The 19,364-nt window shown below is 40.5% G+C and overlaps 1 protein-coding gene across 1 annotated transcript; it reads right to left on the reverse strand.

Annotated features, from left to right (window-relative positions):
• Nucleotides 1-3,692: 3,692 nt before the first annotated feature.
• rfesd (Rieske Fe-S domain containing) lies at nt 3,693-16,580 on the reverse strand. Its single transcript, XM_003216367.4, has 5 exons — nt 16,479-16,580; nt 12,698-12,764; nt 7,025-7,200; nt 6,699-6,733; nt 3,693-4,234 (listed from the first exon to the last, which is right to left on the reverse strand). Exons 3-5 carry the CDS (start codon nt 7,197-7,199, stop codon nt 3,965-3,967), a joined length of 480 nt encoding a protein of 159 aa, XP_003216415.2. The 5' UTR covers nt 7,200; nt 12,698-12,764; nt 16,479-16,580; the 3' UTR covers nt 3,693-3,964.
• Nucleotides 16,581-19,364: the final 2,784 nt, after the last annotated feature.

A 19,364-nucleotide genomic window follows, 5' to 3' on the forward strand; every position in this document is an offset into this window, starting at 1 on the left:
GCTAAATATTGTTTAGAAAATAAGGGGAGAGTCCTAAATATGATATATATAATATTTGGTTGGAAATACACTTACAAAATGTATCTGTTCTGACTTCCATACAAATTCAACTTAGAATCATAGAATCATAGAGTTGGAAGAGACCTTGTGGGCCATCCAGTCCAACCCCCTGCCAAGAAGCAGGAAAATTGCATTCAAAGCGCCCCTAACAGATGGCCATCCAGCCTCTGTTTCAAAGCCTCAACCACACTCCAGGGCAGAGAGTTCCACTGCTGAACTGCTCTCACAGTGAGGAACTTCTTCCTAATTTTCAGGTGGAATCTCCTTTCCTGTAGTTTGAAGCCATTGTTCCATGTCCTAGTCTCCAGGGCAGCAGAAAACAAGCTTGCTCCCTCCTCCCAATGACTTACCGTCACATATTTATACATGGCCATCATGTTTCCTCTTAGCTTTCTCTTCTGCAGGCTAAAGATGTCCAGCTTTTTAAGCCACTCCTCATAGGGCTTGTTCTCCAGATCTTAAAGAACAAAGCTACAGAATTTATCTTGTTCATAACTTGTGGACTGTTTTGGTTGCATCTCATACTGAAAAAATTGCTGTTTCAGATATATTGGTTAACATATGCCCTATCTATACTGGCATATGATGCACTGAACTGTATTACATGGTCAGTTTAGACTCATATAATGCAGTTTAACTGCCTTGTACTGCAAATATGTCTACACTGACCATATAATTCAGTTTGAAACTGTATTATATGGCAGTGTAGATGGGGCCATAGCATCTTTTAAAGAAAGGGCTATCTAAACCAGATAATTGCTGGAAATATAACATCATAGAATTCTTTAAGACTCATTTTGGGTGTACGTGGATCAACATTTAAATTTTTTAAGATCTAGAGATATGGATGTTATTTTTGAATTACCTACTATGGAAACTAACAAAGGCCCAAAGGAAATTGATTTTACATGCCCTTTTGACTACTAAAAGATGGAGACTTCGATATTGAAAAAATAACCTACCTCCACCTGTGAGCCAATGAAATAATTTAAAAAGAAAATGAATTTAAAAAGAATGATACTTACAAATGAAACTTACAATTGGATATTTGGTTAGCTTGTAAGAATCATCACTAATGTTGTTTATCCTCTTCTTGGTTTTTTTCCCCCTGCTTTTTATACTGGAATATCATCCTTGTATACTTCTAGGATGCATTTTATTTTATTTTATTTTATTTTAAAAAACTAATGTTGAAAGATTTCTCATTTCCGTTTAGCAAATGCAAAGTTTATATATACACAAGCAATCCTCAGTCTGAAAAGAAAGCTTAGTGTGTGAATATTCATGACCTATTGGAAAGAAACAATGACACGTTTCATGTAATGGATTTTTAAAAAACATGTTGACTCTGAAAACACTGAAAAGTAGTAGAACAGTGAAACCCAGTTTAACTGTAGGATGTTTTAATTTTTAAAAAAATAGTCCAACATATATGTACAAAAAGAAAACTTTTCTGTAAAGTTTAACAAAATCCACCCATTTCTGTCAGATCAAGAAAAAAAGCAGAATTAGAAGACAAAGAATAATATTTGAAGAAGCTGCTGATCATCATCACAAGGTCATTTTGGATTTGTAGTAGGATATGCTTCATGTATTTCTTTCCTAAATAAACTTAAAGGCTATTCTGGGTGGCTCTGCCAAGGAAATTCACAGTTTTACAGTCTTTTTTTAAAATCTTCGCTCACTCTTTTGGATACATATATTATTTGACTAGGTTGTGTCACAGACTTGACTTAAAAGCAAAACTGGGATACTCTTGAATGCAGTTGCAGAATATATAAGGTCAAAGAGATGTCATGAAACAAAGGGCAGTGTAAATGTCTGGGTCAATTTGGGTGTTTTTTTCCTGGAATAGAATTGCATTTGTCTATCAGCTAGCCACATACGATGTATAAAGGGCATATGGTTCTTAAAAGCCCCTCCTACACAACAGCGGGTGCCAAGCTTATGCAAAGCTACTGTGTAAAAGGGTCTTTGTTGCCTGTGAACTCTTTCCTGTACACAGATTCTGACTAATAAAAGAAAAGGGCTCTGTTCACAGGCTGAAAAGAAGGATAGATTTTCTTATTTAGCAGTAATGCACGACCCGATTAAATGTTACAGGGCCCATGTGGTCACTGCTGCAAACTTCTGTGTAATGTGACAATGTAAATGTTAGAATCATAGAGCTGGAAGAGACTACAGGGGACATCCAGGCCAATCCCTTGTCATGCAGGAGAATACAATCCAAGCACTACTGACAGATGAACATCCAGCCTCTGCTTAAAAACCCTCAGAGAAGGACGCTCAACCATACTCTGAGGCAGCATATTCCACTGTTAAACCAGTTCTTATCATCAGGAATTCTTCCTAATGTTTGTGGGGAATCTCTTTTGTTGTTATTTGAATCCATTGCTCTGTGTCCTGGTGTCTAGGGCAGCAGAAAACAAGCTTGCCCTCTCCTCAATGTGAAGTCCTTTCCAATATTGAAACATGTCACCTCTTAACCTTCTCTTTCCAGGCTAAACATATCCAGCTCTCCGAGCTGCTCCTCATAGGGTTCAAAGCTCTTTGTAATAGAGACATTGGTCTACCATCCCACAGCAACCAAATACTGCAGTAGTGGCACCATTTATGGACCAATGGTTGACAAAGTAATAACTGTGTTACAGTATATTCAGAGAACGGAGGAAATAATGCCCAATTGAAGGGCAACAACTCTACAGCTCTTCTGTTGAGTTTTATCACCCTTCTTTAAAAGTTTTACAAACCTTAACAGCAGTCCCAATCTCCCTGCAGCTTCAGGAGAAAACATTGTAGGGGAATGGTGATTGGCCACTATTGGTGGCCTCCTGGAGTAGAAATTTGGGGATTTTGCCACAACCGGCTCCACAACTGAATCTAACCTCATACAGAATTCAAATCTGTAAGTCTCTGTCTTGTCCAGTTTTAATCGGTTTGAAAAAATGTTTGAGGAGGGCACTTTTAGTACAGTACAATCTATAGCAGATGCTAGCAATGCAAATTTGACCTCCAGACTTCCTCAAGCAGTCTACAATATATATGAAAGCAGAAACAAAACAGGTCGGCTAAGAGTTAAAATACTTATACCTCTCACAGCAATGTGGATGCTTGGAATCCATTCATAAATGGATAATTTTTCCCATTTATTTAAGGCAAGCATAAGCATGTGAAAAATTGAAGTGTGTCAAAACATTGTGCATCACATGGGAAAGACAAAACAGCAGGTTAGCAGGACACATATGTCAAAAAAGAAAAAGGGATAAGTGATATCCTTTATTGAACCCTTCCCTTCCATCCTTTGGTAAGGTACTCCACTTCTTTCCAGAATTCACTCTCTAGATCACTCATTAGTTTACTGCATCACCCACACATTCACACTTCACCACACACACCAACACATTCACACTTCTTGAATATTTATTACTACAGTATTCAGTCACGATACATGCAGATTTCACACATCTTATTTTTCAAGAGCGATAGAGCAATTCTCTAAGGAGAGACAAAGTCTTCCCAATTATAAAAAAATAGGATACCATTATAATGCAAAAATAGCGTCTGAAATTACACTAACACTTTAACACCGCAATACTTTCTAAAAGCTTTTTTTAAAGATTCAGAGAGTAGCATTTGAACATGAAAGTTTAAAGCTTTAATTGTATCAATGTTAAAAAATTCAACATTTTGCATACTTTCTACATACATACTCTACTGATCTTTTCTTCACAAAGACATCAATATATCTTTGTTTTCTCACTTTTGAAAGAGGCTGGGGGTTTGTTTATAATCTTATTGATTTGATATCGTATCAGCATCTAAACATTATGTCCCTTTACATGATTAATATAATTTATTAAGGTCATTTTATTTTAACACAACTTATTAAGAAGCACAGAATGTATCATTTTTTCACAGGATAATTTATCCTCTTATTAAACTTGTCTGCATAGTAATCAGAATCTTTACGGCAGTCTAAATCTGAAAGAGTTACATAAACATTTCCACCCTCAACAGCAACACTATGAGTCCTTTGCTTTACTCCTTTTGATCGCCATTTTGGAGATGAAGACGGCTCTCTCGGGTTTACTGCTTGATACAGTCCTTCACCAGTAGCCAAAGTTATTTTGTACTTGTGCCAGGGACAAACAATGCAAGGCTGTCCATTGAAATCCTATATGTATACATTGAGAGGGAGGAGAGAAAGAAGAAAAGAAATTACTATCACAAAAAATAACTGGTTTATGGGGGCATATACTAGTGGAATTCCATACAGCCTTTTCCTCCTCTACTATTTCTATTTACAAATGGACCCGTGTCTCTAGTAATTAATTTATCAATTAAATGGATAACTGATTAATAATTGCCTCAAACTTACATTGTACAAATTGGTAGGCATCAATTGAAACTAAAAAAAAAGTGCCAAGGAGCAGAAGATATTCAGATCTGTTACTGCTGTGGAAGAATAGCTAAAGTGATGATGGATGTTTAGTTAATCTACATGTAGTTCAGCCTTTTCTTCATATATTGGTTATGGAAACAATATTTGTCTTCCTAGCTACCATTCCATTGTGTGATTCTGTCAGCCCTACACATCGGTTGTGATCAAGGGCACACGACTGTCACAAAAGCGGAAAGCTACAAATAAACAAATTAGTATTTTTTTTTCCTGAGAGAATACTCTCTACGAATTTATAGGTCTTCTGATGTGACTCTATGGTCAACTTCCACTGGAAGAGTCTCCTAAAAATATATTCTCTTTAAAAATGTCTATGTTCTCCAGCATTGACAATAGTTGACCATAGGGCAACTGGAGGATCTATTTTAACAAATCCATGAATAATCAAATCCACAAAAGTCAAAAAATGAATGAAAAATAAGGATGTTATCCCACACTGCCCCACCCCCTTTCTAGATAACTTTGAAAACAGAGAGATAATAATATATGATGGAGCCATTCCCACAATGCAGGATGACCTCCTATCTGTGCCCATCATAAATAGTTAGGAAAATGTTTAAGAAGTCCTTGAAAATGGAGGGGGGAGAGAGATGATCAGAGATCAGCTTCTTTGCTCAGGAATCAGTATAGAACTGGAAGAAACTGCCAAAATACATGGGATGGGAGCTGTCAATTTTATCCATGTTGAATCGCTTTAGTGACGTGGAATAAGAGAATTCCTGAGGACGGTCCCCTACCAAGCATTGACATTTCTCTTCCAAAACCCTGCTTCATGAGACTGGCGTGGTAATTTATTTAATTAATTTAATCAATCAAAATACTGAAATTTCAAGTTTCTGACTTCTGCAATGGAAAGTACTGAGATTGGGAGTGGTATCTCTTCAAGATGAGTGCCTGGGGTCTACTCCTGAGCAGCAGGATTGGAGAGGAATGTCCAGTATCCCCACAGTTTTTTTCCAATTTTTTAAAGGAGTGGGCAGGAACAGCACTCACTTGTGTGATAATCTGAAAAATTATGATTTTAGGAGAAAAAGCAAGAAAGAACAATGTGTAATAAGGATTGACGAACAGAATGATGTGCTTTGTAACGCGACAGGACTAAATGCTACAGTAATATGACGATCCTCCTACCCACATGGGATAATGTCTTAAGTGAAAAAATTCAGGAAACGTTAGCGGTGGTGTCATGATGGCATTTGATAAAAAGCCATTTAAATACATTAGTATTTCACAGGACATTAGTATGCAAGATGACTGCAACAGTAAGGGTTTAAACCTTAGCTGCTTTCTGTTGCCTGTATCCCCTAATTTACCACACCTTTGGGCAACGGAAGTTAAAGTGGGGACTGATCTGGATCAGAGGAGCAGGGAAATATTAAAGCTCCAACTCTCTTAGGGCTCTGATTCACAAGGGACCCATGCTTTGAATTTTCAGTAAAAATGAGATAGCCAAATCGCAATTACAGCAGGTCAACAACATCTTTGTCTGGAAGTAACCATGTGATGTTGCTCCTTTCTTGCCAGGCCTGGAAAGCATGTCTTTTGGTAAAGGTAAAGGTTTTCCCTTGACATTAAGTCTAGTCATGTCTGACTCTGGGGGTTGGTGCTCATCTCCATTTCTAAGCTGAACAGCCGGCATTGTCTGTAAACACCTCCAAGGTCATGTGGCCAGCATGACTGCATCCAGCACTGTTACCATCCTGCTGGAGCAGTACCTATTGATCAACATACATTTGCATGTTTTCTGCTAGGTTGGCAGAAGCTGGGGATAACAGCCGAAGTTCACCCCACTCCCCAGATTTGAACTGATGACCTTTCAGTCAGCAAGTTCGGCAGCTCAGCGGTTTAACCACTACACCACCGGGGGCTCCATGTCTTTTATAAACACAAATAATCAATTTTCTCTTTTTGTAAAAGAAACAACTTTCAACAGCTACAGAAGAGGAATGATACAATGTGATAACTATCCCACTATAGTTGTGTGACCCACCTTCCTCTTGTGACAAGATGCAAAGACAAAACAGCCAGCTAGTTATTTAATATTTAGGATTCAACTTTATAAAATGCATTAAATGACCATGCAGTAACCTGTTTCATTATATTTTTACATAAATAGTACTCTTGGTTTATCTGAAGGTTTTGGATGTCACTCAAGTGAGACTGTACTGTGCTTACATACCTCTATTTCTCCAAGATGTAAAGGACCTCCTGCATCTAATAAAAGAAAGAAAACAATGGAATTACAATGGTCATGATGGCATTGGCAGTAGTAGAGGCAGAACAATTCTCAATTCACATGACTAAGGAATGCAAGTGGGAGAGTACTGCTGATTTCATTATGAGTTTTCACTTGGAAACAGCTGGCTGTGGGAACAGAATACTGCACCAGATGCAGTCTTTAGTCCAACCCAGAAGGGCTGTTCTTATGTTCTTATTCAGTTTTGCTAAACCTAACATGGTTTCACAAATATCCAAACATATATTCTGCAAAAAAAAAAATCTTACGATAACAACGGCAGTCCATAGCATAAAACATTCCAGCATGACAGAAAATAACAACTTCTCTGCCATGGACAGTAACCATCATTTTTCGTTGTTTTTTCAGATCATCTTCTGTACCGACACAAACTGGGCTGCTAGTCTTCTCTGTAGATGTTTTGACTGAGCTGTCTTCATTCATTCTGCAAATAAGGGATGAAATGTGCTACATTAATAATAAAGAGGACATGCAAAAATAGACACAAGAAAACCATTCCACACTGAAGTGGTTATTTATAGCTGACCTGCAGAATTGGCCAGCCATGCAGAGTGATCCATGAGAAATTCATTATACAGTACCTTTTGTTCCTGATGCCTGACTGGGCCTACAGAAATGTGGGAAGGAAGGAAGGTTGTACTTGTCCTTGTCCTTGTTCTTTATTTATTGTTTACTTAAAACAAATCTAGAATACAACTATTGGGGAAAATCTACCATCCATCCAGGTTTTTTTTAAAAAAGGTTTATTTCAATAGTCAAGGCAAGGGCTAGTACTATGACCTCATCAGAGGGGGGACGAATGGGTGACATGTTCCACTATGCCGGCCCTTTAAGCACGGGGCCCAACTGCTCCCATTACACAATGCAAAACTACTTCCAGTGGGGCTCCGTGTTTAAAGGGACAGCAAAGTGGAGCATATCGCCACCACAGCAACATGGGAGGCTTCCCGTGTTCCGCCATGAACAGTGTGGGAAACCCTGACGGTTGACACTTCCCCCCGTGTGACGCTCAGCTGGGTGAGTCGGGTGATGTGGGGCATGGGGCAATGGGTCCCCAATGCCCCTCAACATGCACGGCCAGAATCCCCACAATACATGGCAATTCCAGTTGTCTTTATGATGAGGTCCCTAGAGTCTGTTTTGGTCCTTTCCCTCCAGCTTTCATCTCTGCCCCAATACAGTGGGACCTCTACTTAAGAGCATCCCAAATTAAGAGTGTTTTGAGTTAAGAGCTGTCACTCAGCCCAGGTTTCACTTTGACATAAGAGTAGCCTTTTGATTAAAGAGCTAGTGCCAGAGGGGAGGAAGCACTAGCGCCAGAGGGAGCACTAGCGCATAAATACAAGGCTTTAGGGCTTCAAGGGAGCAGCCTTCGTGGTTCATGCTCCATCTCTCCGGTTTGAGAAATTGCTTTGTTCTTGTCCACTTTGGGAGATTGCTGTCCACTTTGTTCTTGTCCGCTTTGAGGAACTTTGGCTTAGTTGATTTTGTGTGGTTTTTATTCCTGGCATGTTTGACTTCATAGAGCAAGAGAGGGAGGAGAATGGAATGAGCACAGTATGAAGAAAATGATGTTTCTGCCTCTTCACTTTGTGCTTCCTTGCCACAACTTTGTGCTTCTACCATTTAAAGCAGGTCTTTCTTTTTTGATGTTCCATGTGAATGTGCAGGTTTTGCTTTGCTGTTACATTGGCCAACATACATTTAGTTGCCTCAAATCTGCTTCCTCGCCACAACTTTGTGCTTCTACCATTTTAAAGCTTATCTTTTTTTATTATTGTTCCATGTGAATGTGCATTTATACATTATTTGTTATTTATAAAGGGCATTTTCTAATTTAAAAACACGTAACAAAAATGGGGGGGGGGGTTTAGAGCCAGAATATATTAATAGTACTGCAGTGGGAAAGTCCACTGTGAGAAAAGAACTTTTTAATTTAAAAGCTCCGTCACAGAAAAATTAAACTCTTAATTCAAGGCATCACTGTACAGTGCAGTCAGGAAGTGCCCGATCTGTACATCATGTGGAAAGGAAAACCCAACAGCCATCACTTTGGAGTTGGTGCAATCCTTGTTTATTCCAGCCCATCCACTGTGTGAAAAAGCCTGCTAAGTTCAAGTTCTTGGCAATGTTTGTTCCTTCTTTATTTGTTCAAGCCAATCTGTTTCTTGTCTGGGTTCCAATTGCTTGACAGTGATCTGCTGCTTTCATTAGAGCTGTCTAGCAAATGGGTGTTATTCAGAAATTATGCCTATTGCAAAGAAAATATACCCACCCACAAACAACTGGTCTTTAACCTAACTAGTGATAAATATAGAGACCACATTCTAAGTGTGTTTACTATTCATTTCAAGGGAGAGGCATTTCAAGCTGCTACTTATGTCAAGTCTTGTCTTTGGTTGTTGTTGGCTGCACTGACTTTCAACAGATATTTGGGGCTTTAGACAAAGGTCCTTTCCGAGCCAATTATAACTTAAGGCCTACATGTTTGGTGACCTCAATACTTTGACAGTAGTCTAAGAAAATTCAACAAATGCTACATTCAGCAAAGGACAAGATGGATCCCCTCACCTCTGCAGGAGTCTACTGTATACCATGCAGCTGTGGACAAGTCTACATAGGGACCACCAACGCAGCAACAACAGCAGTGCCCAAATACAAATCAAGGAACATGAAAGGCACTGCAGACTACTTCAACCAGAGAAGTCAGCCATCACCTCCCAACAAAGGATTCCCCCAGGCAGGAAACAGCCAGGCTTTGAAACTGCTAGGCTTTTCAATGCTAATCAAGCTTGCCTATTGCAACATTCACACTTGCTTCAAACAGACAAGAGTTTTCTCCCACCCTGATTCCCTGCTTGCTTAGTTTCCAGAAGACTTCACAGTGTTTGAGGATTCCTGCCATAGATGCAGCAGAAACATCAGGAGAGAATGCTTCTGGAACATGGCTATACAGCCCGGAAAACTCACAGCAACCTTATAAATAAAAGATTTGCTATGAATAAACTTAATGATACACTCTAAGCTTGGCATAGGCAGCTCTCTAATGCATCCCTTGGAAAGCTCATTCTGCACCACACACATTACAGGAAGATGTATTGTGTGCTTTCCAAGATATGCAATCATTCTGAGGACCTCCAGTGACACTTTTGGCACAGTAAGATGTGCCTTATAGAATTCTCAGCAACAACCAAGGACTATGCCTATTATAATTTATTTTTAGTTACATTTATTATATCATAGCTTTCATTCAATGAACCCAGGGCACTATATAGGTAAAGCTAACAGTTTCCCATTGACAATAAGCCTAGTCATGTCCAGCTCTGCAGGATGGTGCTCATCTCCATTTCTAAGCTGAAGAGCCAGCGTTGTTCGTAGATGCCTCCAAGATCATGTGGCCAGCATGATTGAATGGAACACTGTTACCTTCCCGCCAGAGCAGTACCTATTGATCTACTCACATTTGCGTGTTTTTGAACTGCTAGGTTGGCAGAAGCTGGGGCTAACAGTGGGAGCTCAGCCCGCTCCCCGGATTCAAACCTCCAACCTTTTGGTCAGCAAGTTCAGTAGCTCAGCAGTTTAACTGCTGTGCCACCGGGGGGCCCAGGGTATACGTAACAAAATTCTTCTCAAAGTAGTTCTAATCTTATCAAAGCTGGGTGCTATATGCTATTGACCTAATCCTTTTTCACAGAAATGCAAAGTCATCCTAACCTAATGAATTAACTTCATTGTTTAATATATTATAACAGAAAAATTAATAAAACATTTGAAAACACTCAAGAATTTCACCATCACTGATCTGAATAAGGGCAGTTTTTTTTTTATAATTGCATGGTGTATAACTTAGGAGAAGGGGCTGATCATAGATTCAACCATAATTGAGATGTGAGTAAAAAATCTCTTTACAGATAATGAATGAAAAAGGTTTTCCATAGCAAAGAAAGGCCAGAATACTCCCTCTTGTGTATATCCACTCGCTTGTCTGGGGAGTCAACAAATGTGTGGTAATAAGCAGGGACTTACAAAAAATGCCCAAATAACCAGACAACATCTTTCTTCTATACATAGAACTGACAGCAACTCCCACCCTGCTGCCACCCCAATTTGTAAGCGTCGACCAAGAAAAGGGGAAGAAAAACCACTGCTTCCAAATGGAAAGAGAATGAAATCACAATTACTGTACTTTCTGAAATGTTCAGGCATGAAGCAGTTCATTCCTGCTATTCAGTCTATTTCACTTTTCCCTATTAAAATAATTCATTTAAAAACCTATCTATGTCGTGCAAAGCATGTTCTGTGAAAGACACCCATTATAATGCCCCTTCAAATAAGAATTCACTCCCCAAATATCTGGCATCACAGAAAAGTGAGAAGCCCAAAATCAATTTTCTCTCCTGGAATGTTTCTATTTGCTGTGATCACATACCCTTGATAGTTTTGCCTAGTAAACTGCATTTCTAAATGTTCAACTTCAGGTTTAAATGACTGTAATGGTAGAACATTTGGAACTCAAAAAATGTTTCTTATTGAGAGACAATGCCCTTTTTTGCTCATTGCACCATTAGACCCTTAAATTTGCCCATTCGTGGGTATGAATATGGCAATTTATAATGTTAACCCGGGCAGCTTTCTTCCAAATCTACAGCACAAGATAATTGGCAATGTGATGCAGCATGAATAAGTTTCAGGATTTAAACTTTAAATGTTAAAAATGGATCCATGGTTGAGCTCCTAAACACATATGGTTTATCATAGAAGGGTGGTGCCAAAAGGAGCACATGGGGAATATATTGAACCAAGTGGTTCTTTCAATAGCAGCAGTAATAAAAGGTGTTAAATATAAAGTGAAAGAGTTTTGCATATGCATATTTTGACAACTCAGTCTAACTATGACAAAGTATGCTTGGACCTCTCACCTTTGTATCATTTATTAATGGGGAGATGTAAAGGATGCACTGCAGAAGGCATGCAGAGCAAAGTGAAATGGTGAGACAAGCAAAACTTTAGCTACAGTAGCAGCTCTTAAAAAGCCTTATTAATTTCCACTGTATCATACTGGGTTTTGTAATTAACAACAGAGATTAGTAGTACAGTGCAAAGAATGTAAGTTACAATGGGAAAACAGGTCTTGTGTTCTAGTTCAGGGGAAAACCAAGGATATAAATAATGTGAGAGATTAATTAATTAGCTGAAAAGTAATGTATACTTTTCTAAATGAATAAAGTGACCATGTAAGAGACTGAGTAGCATTGCAGTCCTATATGTATCATTTCAGATGTAAGTCCCATTAAGTTCAATAGGATTACAACCTACTTCATTTTACTGACAGATCAACCATCTGAACTAGCCTTTTCTTTTAGGACATATTCCTTCCATTTCACTGTCGCAAATAAATGCCAATGAATTCAATGAAGAATACCATCAAACAACTTGTACAGCACACAAAAAAGAACTAATACATATAATCAGAAGAAAGGTCTTAATGGGTTGCTGTGAGTTTTCCAGGCTGTATGGTCATGTTCCAGAAGCATTCTCTCCTGACGTTTCGTCCATATCTATAGCAGGCATCCTCAGAGGTTGTGGGGTCATCACAACCTCTGAGGATGCCTAGCATAGATATGGGTGAAATGTCAGGAGAGAATGCTTCTGGAACATGGTCATACAGTCCAGAAAACTCTCAGCAACCCAATGATTCTGGACATGAAAACCTTCAACAACACAATGGTTTCAATATTTTGACAATGTAGCGTGTTGTGAATAAAATTACATATGCCATAATGTTCAGACAGAACAAGGTATTTACTGAAGCTATTTTCATACTTCTGTATTACAGATTACCAAAGGTCCCTTAGTGAAATACTGTTATTTCAGAGCTTTTTGAATAATAGTATATGTGAGATAAACCAGCAGATTCATACCTCCCAAGAAGATCACAACAGTAACCATTCAGGATGGCACAGCAACCGCAGAAGATCTTGGAATGTCCTAGCAATATAGACAATAAATAGTTTTTAAACCAGAAATGAAATTCCTAATCATCACATCTATTGCATATACAGTACACGGATACGTAATGTTCTTTAGTGAAGTCAGAACATTTTTGTAAAGCCTGCCCATGCTTAATAACGACAGTGGAGTCACATGGAAGATTTGACGAAGTCGAAGAAGATGCCTCCTGCCACAGCAGATAAGACATTGGGACATTTAACTGTATGCAACTGATAAAAGGGTCATCTTAAGTTCTACAGAGTTTTACTGTCACTTTCCTCCTCATCTCCACTTGTAAAAAAAAACAGAGTTCTCTGCATCACAGCACTAGAAGTATTAATTATGCCTCCACTTTAGCAACACAGGGACACAAGTGATTTGCCAATTTTGCATGAGTCAAATGTGAACCATAGCCTAACTCCTACATGAGCCAAACTATAATTCCTGTCATTACTCTTCAGGTTGTTCAGTCTTTGGAAAGGAGCCATGTAATTTAGCAAAGGCACACTGTATGCATTAACTTTTCACAAAAAAATAACAATATATACAATTTCACTAAAAGATTAACAGTAACAGATATGGAGATCCAAGATCCCTGTTATTGTAGAATCAGGCCCTTTCCACACTGCTGTATAAAATCCACACTGAAGTGGATTATTTGGCAATGTGGATTCAGATAATCCACTTCAAAGCAGCTATTGTGGATTGCCTGCCTTGATATTCTAGTTATATGGCTGTGTGGAAAGGCCCTAAGAGATTCCTCAGGGCTGAAGGTTGGGATGTATCCCTGAGGTCCCATCTACACTGCCATTATAAAGCAGATTGAACTGGATTATATGGCAGCGTGGACTCATATAATTTGCATTATTTGAGGTCCCTTCTATGATGCCATATAATCCAGATCACCAAAGCATTAAGTCTAGTCGTGTCTGACTCTGGGGGTTTGTGCTCATCTCCATTTCTAAGCAGAAGAGCCGGCGTTGTCCGTAGACACCTCCAAGGTCATGTGGCCAGCATTACAATCTTACTTACAAAGTTCCATGACTTAGGAGTATCCTGGGTTTACTTTCAACTGAGCAGTCAGTTGGGGATCGGACAAATTATTGGATTGCCCTCAGGCATATCACCTAAGGGAAGTTTAAGGATGTAGATTAGCACTCATAATCTCAGTTCCATTTCAATGTGTTATCTCTGTATTTATGTTTCATTGTAAGGTAGTATGTGTATAGAATATTTACTATTTATTGAATATCATTTTGTACCAAACGCAGCACCCAAATACGAATCAAGGAACATGAACATGAAAGGAATCAAGGAACATGAAAGGTACTGCAGACTAATCCAACCAGAGAAGTCAGCCATAGCAGAGCACTTGATGAACCAACCTGGACACGGCATATTATTTGAGAACACAGAAATGCTGGACCGCTCTAACAACCACCATGTCAGACTACACAGAGAAGCCATTGAAATCTACAAGCAACAACTGGACTCAGTATAATTCACCACTAGCCTTCCACTCATCCAAAACACACTGGATTGCCCAAAGAGGTCCATAACGGGAAACTACTACATCCAAATGGCCATTTCAAAATGGGCCACATCCACATTTTTGCTGCCAAGGCCAGCCGTGGAAAGTTTGCCAATCTACAGAAAAGCTATTAAGCTGCGTTTTCTTCCTCTGAGTCACCCATTATTTTGCCAAGCAAGATATTAGACGGGAACAAGCTGAGAGGTTTTCTGATAAGCAAGGAAAGAGCAGGTGGAAGTAAACATACTGCCACAGCATCCCAAGAAGCATTAGGTAGAGAATACATTGATACGGCAAGCAAGCGCAAGAGAAGCCAACCAGTGCTTCTTAGTTCACTTTTATGCAAACTAATGAAATTTTTACAAGGATTCTCCATGAACTTCTAAAGCCAAGGCTTATGAGGGAATGTTATGCAATAAGGGCAGGGGGCATCTACCATTGAATGCAGTTTCAAATCAATACTGAAGAAGCTGGTTTCACTATGCAGATGTTTACATAGGAAATTCTTGTTTGGCAGAGAAGGTTCAAGACCTTGTAAAACTACAACTACCATGATTCAATAGCATTGAGCCAGGACAGTTAAAATAGTGTCAAACAGCATTAATTCTGGGTTTCTGCGAGTTTTCCGGGCTGTATGGCCATGCTCCAGAAGCATTCTCTCCTGATGTTTTGCCCACATCTATGGCAGGCATCCTCAGAGGTCGTGAGATCTGTTAGAAACTAGGGAATTGGGGTTTACCACATATATCTGTGGAATTTCCAGGGTGAGAGAAAGAACTCTTGTCTGTTTGAGGCAAATGTGAATGTTGCAATTGGCCACCTTGATTAGCATCGAATGGCCTTACAGCTTGAAAGCCTGGCTGTTTCCTGCCTGGGGAAATAATAAAGAAAGAACAACACTCAGAAGACTGAAATTCCAGACAGGAAACAATCAGGGCCAGTTAACACCTCCCAACAAAGGATTCCCCCAGGCAGGAAGCAGCCAGGCTTTGAAGCTGCAATATTATTCAATGTTAATCAAGCTTGCCAATTGAACATTCACTTGCTTCAAACAGACAAGTTTTCTCCCACCCTGGACATTCCACAGATATATAAACCCCACTTGCTTAGTTTCCAATATATCTCATAACCTCTGAGGATGCCTGCCATAGATGTGGACGAAACGTCAGGAGAGAATGCTTCTGGAACATGGCCATACAGCCCGGAAAACTCAGGTCAACCCAGTGATGCCAACCATGAAAGCCTTCAACAAAGCCTTAATTCTACAATGTAGTTGCACCCATAGTTATATGTAAATATTACTAACATGCCCCATCTGCCTGGCTTAGGGGTGCATCTCCATTGCATAATTAATGCACTTTGACATCACTTTCTTGGCTCGATGCTAGGAAATCCTGGAAGTTGTAGCTTTACAAGGTCTCCAGCCACCTCTTCCAAAGAATGCTGGAACCTCATCAAGTTACAACCCCCACGATTCTACATTTGATCATAACGGTTAAAGTGGTGTCAAACTGCATCAATTCTACAGTGTGGATGCACTCTTAGAGGTCCAAACATTCGTGCAGGTGCTATATTTCCAAAAAAATATATTGAACTGCAGACTCAGGCCCCTTCCACACAGCTGAATAAAATCCCACATTATTTTCTTTGAACCGGATTATATGGCAGTGTGGACTCAGATAACCTAGTTCAAAACAGAAATTGTGGGATTTTCTGCCTTGATATTCTGGGTTATATGCCTGTGTGGAAAGGCCGGGCCCTTAAGGTACCAAAATTGCAGCAGATCCAAACACAGCATACAGAATAGGACCAAATACAACAGTCTTATTCTCAACTATGGAATACGATAATTCCTGTTATCCGCTCCCGACCGTAAAGATCCAACAAAGCGGGACCATGAAAAGCTCCGAGCTGGGAGCAACAATTCCTCAACCGGCCACCAGGAGGCGATAGATGCAACAAACTTCCCGCCGGGAAAGCACTGTTCTGCGCATGTGTGTACTTCTAATATTTTCTAAGAGATCGTCACATTCACCCGAGGACTGCAACTCCCTAGAGCACTTGCGGCCACGCATTTCCCCCTATATCTTTTCTTTGCTCGCATGTGCATTGCAGAGCCACTTCCAAAGGGAGGGGGAGGATGAGGGAGTGTAATTTGTCCAAAAAAATATATTGCAGACCTGCAGCTTCTTATGTTTTCTGCTGTCACGGTGCGGTTCTGCAAAAACATCCACGAGACCCTCCCGGTTTACTTCAAGTCACGCCTATACATTGCAAAAGTAGAGACGCGATTGGACCTTGAAGTCCCACGTGAGAGGATCCAGGCTGCCCTTCCATAGGGTGCATCCACACTGTGGAATTATTGCAGTTTGAAAGCACTTTAACTGCCCTGGCTCAATGCTATGGCATCCTGGAAGTTGTAGTTTGCTGAGGCACCAATACTCTTTGACAGAGAAGGCTAAAGACCTTGGTTGCCGTGAGCTTTCCGGGCTGTATGGCCATGTTCCAGAAGCATTCTCTCCTGGCGTTTCACCCACATCTATGGCAGGCATCCTCAGAGCTTGTGAGGTTTGTTGGAAACCAGGCAAGTGGCTTTTATATATCTGTGGAATAGTGTCCAGGGTGAGAGAAAGAAATCTTGTCTGTTTGAGGCAAGTGTGAATGTTACAATCGATCGCCTTGATTAGCATTGAATAGCCTTGCAGCTTCAAAGCTTGGCTGCTTCCTGCCTGGGGGAATCCTTTGTTGAGAGGTGATTAGACCTTTTAAAATGCAATTCCTGTCATTCCATAGCTTTGAGCCTTGGCAGTTCAAGTGGTATCAAACTGCATTAATTCTACAGTTTAGCTACAACGCTAGACTCAAGCTGTGGCTAGGAAGAGAGCCTTATTTGGATGTAAAAGGTTTTCCCCTGACGTTAAGTCCAGTCGTGACCGACTCTGGGGGTTGGTGCCCATCTCCATTTCTAAGCCGAGTGCCGGCATTGTCCGTAGACACCTCCAAGGTCATGTGGCCGGCATGACTGCGTGGAGCGCCATTACCTTCCCACCTATTGATCTACTCACATTTGCATGTTTTCGAACTGCTAGGTTGGCAGGAGCTGGAGCTAACAGCGGGCGCTCATTTCGCTCTCAGGATTTGAACCTGGCACCTTTTGGTCTGCAAGTTCAGCAGCTCAGCACTTTAACTCACTGTGCCACCATGGGCCCATATAGTATCACTTATTTATTCCTGAGCAGGAGTAAGTGTTCACTGCAATCGCATTTCCAGTTTCTATATATGGCTACAAATCTGGACAGCAAAAATATATATAGGAAGAAAAAAGCCAAAACCAAGGTCATAACAACATCTGTTATAGAACTCCAATATGCTTATGATAACATAGGCTGTGCACATTCAGAAGAAGACCTACATGCCACTCTAAACACCTTTGCAGAAGCATACAAGAAGCTCGGCCTCGAACTGAACATCGAGAAAACCAAAGTACTCTTCCAGATAACTCCTTTGCAATCCCAGAAATACAGCTTAATGGTGTAACATTAGAAAATGTTGACTATTTCCACTACCTCGGCAGCACATCTCCACAAACATCAGCATTGACACTGAAATACAACACCACCTGAGCTCTGCGAGTGCAGCATTCTTCTGAATGAAGCAGAGAGTGTTTGAGAATCGGGACATCCGTAGAGATATCAAGGTGCTTGTTTATAAAACTATTGTCCTCCCAAACCTGCTATACACCTGCGAAACGTGGGCTATCTCCAGATGTCACATTCAACTCCTGGAACGAATCCATTAGTTTTGCTTCCGAAGAAGGCATCTAGCCGGGGGGGGGGGGGGGGGGCTTGATGGGCTTCAGCCCCCTTCCCCCCGGAAATGGTCAGGGTAGTCCGCAAGAAGGCCTTACTGGTACGTGACATGGTGGTGTCCTTGTCCCTTGGCGCACTCTCTTTCCTTTTCGGTGCCCCTGGTTTCAGCCTTCAGTGCTGGGAGAGAAAGGGGAATGCGCCAACAGCCCAGGCGCCAAAGAGGATGCCGCCACACCACAGACCAAAAAGTATTCTAAACATTTTGTTAATGAAAGTAAAGAAATAACATTTATTATTTAAACTGTTATGTTTATTCATATCATGATCTGATCACCATGCTCAATATATCCCATATGCATGGGGTATTGGGATAATGATACAAAAAGTTTGCTAGGGTAGATCCTCTCTCACTCAGACTCAGCCCCCCCTCCCCCCCCCCCCCCCAAATCAAAATCCTGGCTACGGGCCTGCTCTGAAGAATCCTGCAAATCTCGGGAAGACAGGCGGACAAATGTCAGCGTAATGGAAGAAGCAAAGACCACTAGCATTTAAATGGTGCTCCTATGCCATTAACTCCGCTGGACAGACCGTGTTGTCCAAACGCCTCATCAGCGTCTCCTAAAGCAGTTACTATACTCCTAACTCAAGAACAGAAAACAAAATGTAGGTGGACAGGAAAAGAGATTTAAAGATGGGCTTAAAGCTAACCTTATAAACTGTGGCATAGACATTGAGAACTAGGAAACCCTGGCCCTTGAGCGCTCTAACTGGAGGTCAGCTGTGACCAGGCATGCTGTGGAATTTGAAGAGGCACGAATGGAGGTTGAAAGGGAGAAACATGCCAAGAGAAGAACACATAAAGCCAACCCTGACCAGGACCACCTTCCATCTGGAAACCGATATCCTTATTAGAAGAACATGATGATCAAGAATAGGGCTCCACAGTCACCTATGCACCCACCACCAAGACACTACACTTGGAGGGCCATCATATTCTGAGAACAAGGGATCTCCTAAATAAGCAAGCAAACAAGTAAGTAATAAAAACTTGGCAGGGAAGAGAACCTTATTTGGATGTAGTATAATTTATTTATTCCTGAGCAAGAATAAGTGTGCACTGCCGTCATATTTCCAGTTTCTATATATGACTGCAAATATAGACAGCAAAGAAAACATAGGAAGAAAAAATTAACATCTGAGGTGTGCTGGAGGTCTGCAGATACAGTGAACTGTCAAAAGAGCAATAAATGAGCCCTG

Source organism: Anolis carolinensis, chromosome 2 (assembly GCF_035594765.1).
Source record: "Anolis carolinensis isolate JA03-04 chromosome 2, rAnoCar3.1.pri, whole genome shotgun sequence".
Lineage (NCBI taxonomy): Eukaryota > Metazoa > Chordata > Lepidosauria > Squamata > Dactyloidae > Anolis > Anolis carolinensis.

What these genes read in the sequence shown, in the direction of transcription:
- rfesd (XM_003216367.4), bottom strand. Translation starts at nt 7,199, where the DNA reads ATGAATGAAGACAGCTCAGTCAAAACATCTACAGAGAAGACTAGCAGC. An exon ending in TATGGACTGCCGTTGTTATC is followed by an intron (nt 6,734 to 7,024) that starts GTAAGATTTTTT and finishes TTCTTTTATTAG; the next exon opens with ATGCAGGAGGTCCTTTACAT. An exon ending in TACATCTTGGAGAAATAGAG is followed by an intron (nt 4,235 to 6,698) that starts GTATGTAAGCAC and finishes GTATACATATAG; the next exon opens with GATTTCAATGGACAGCCTTG.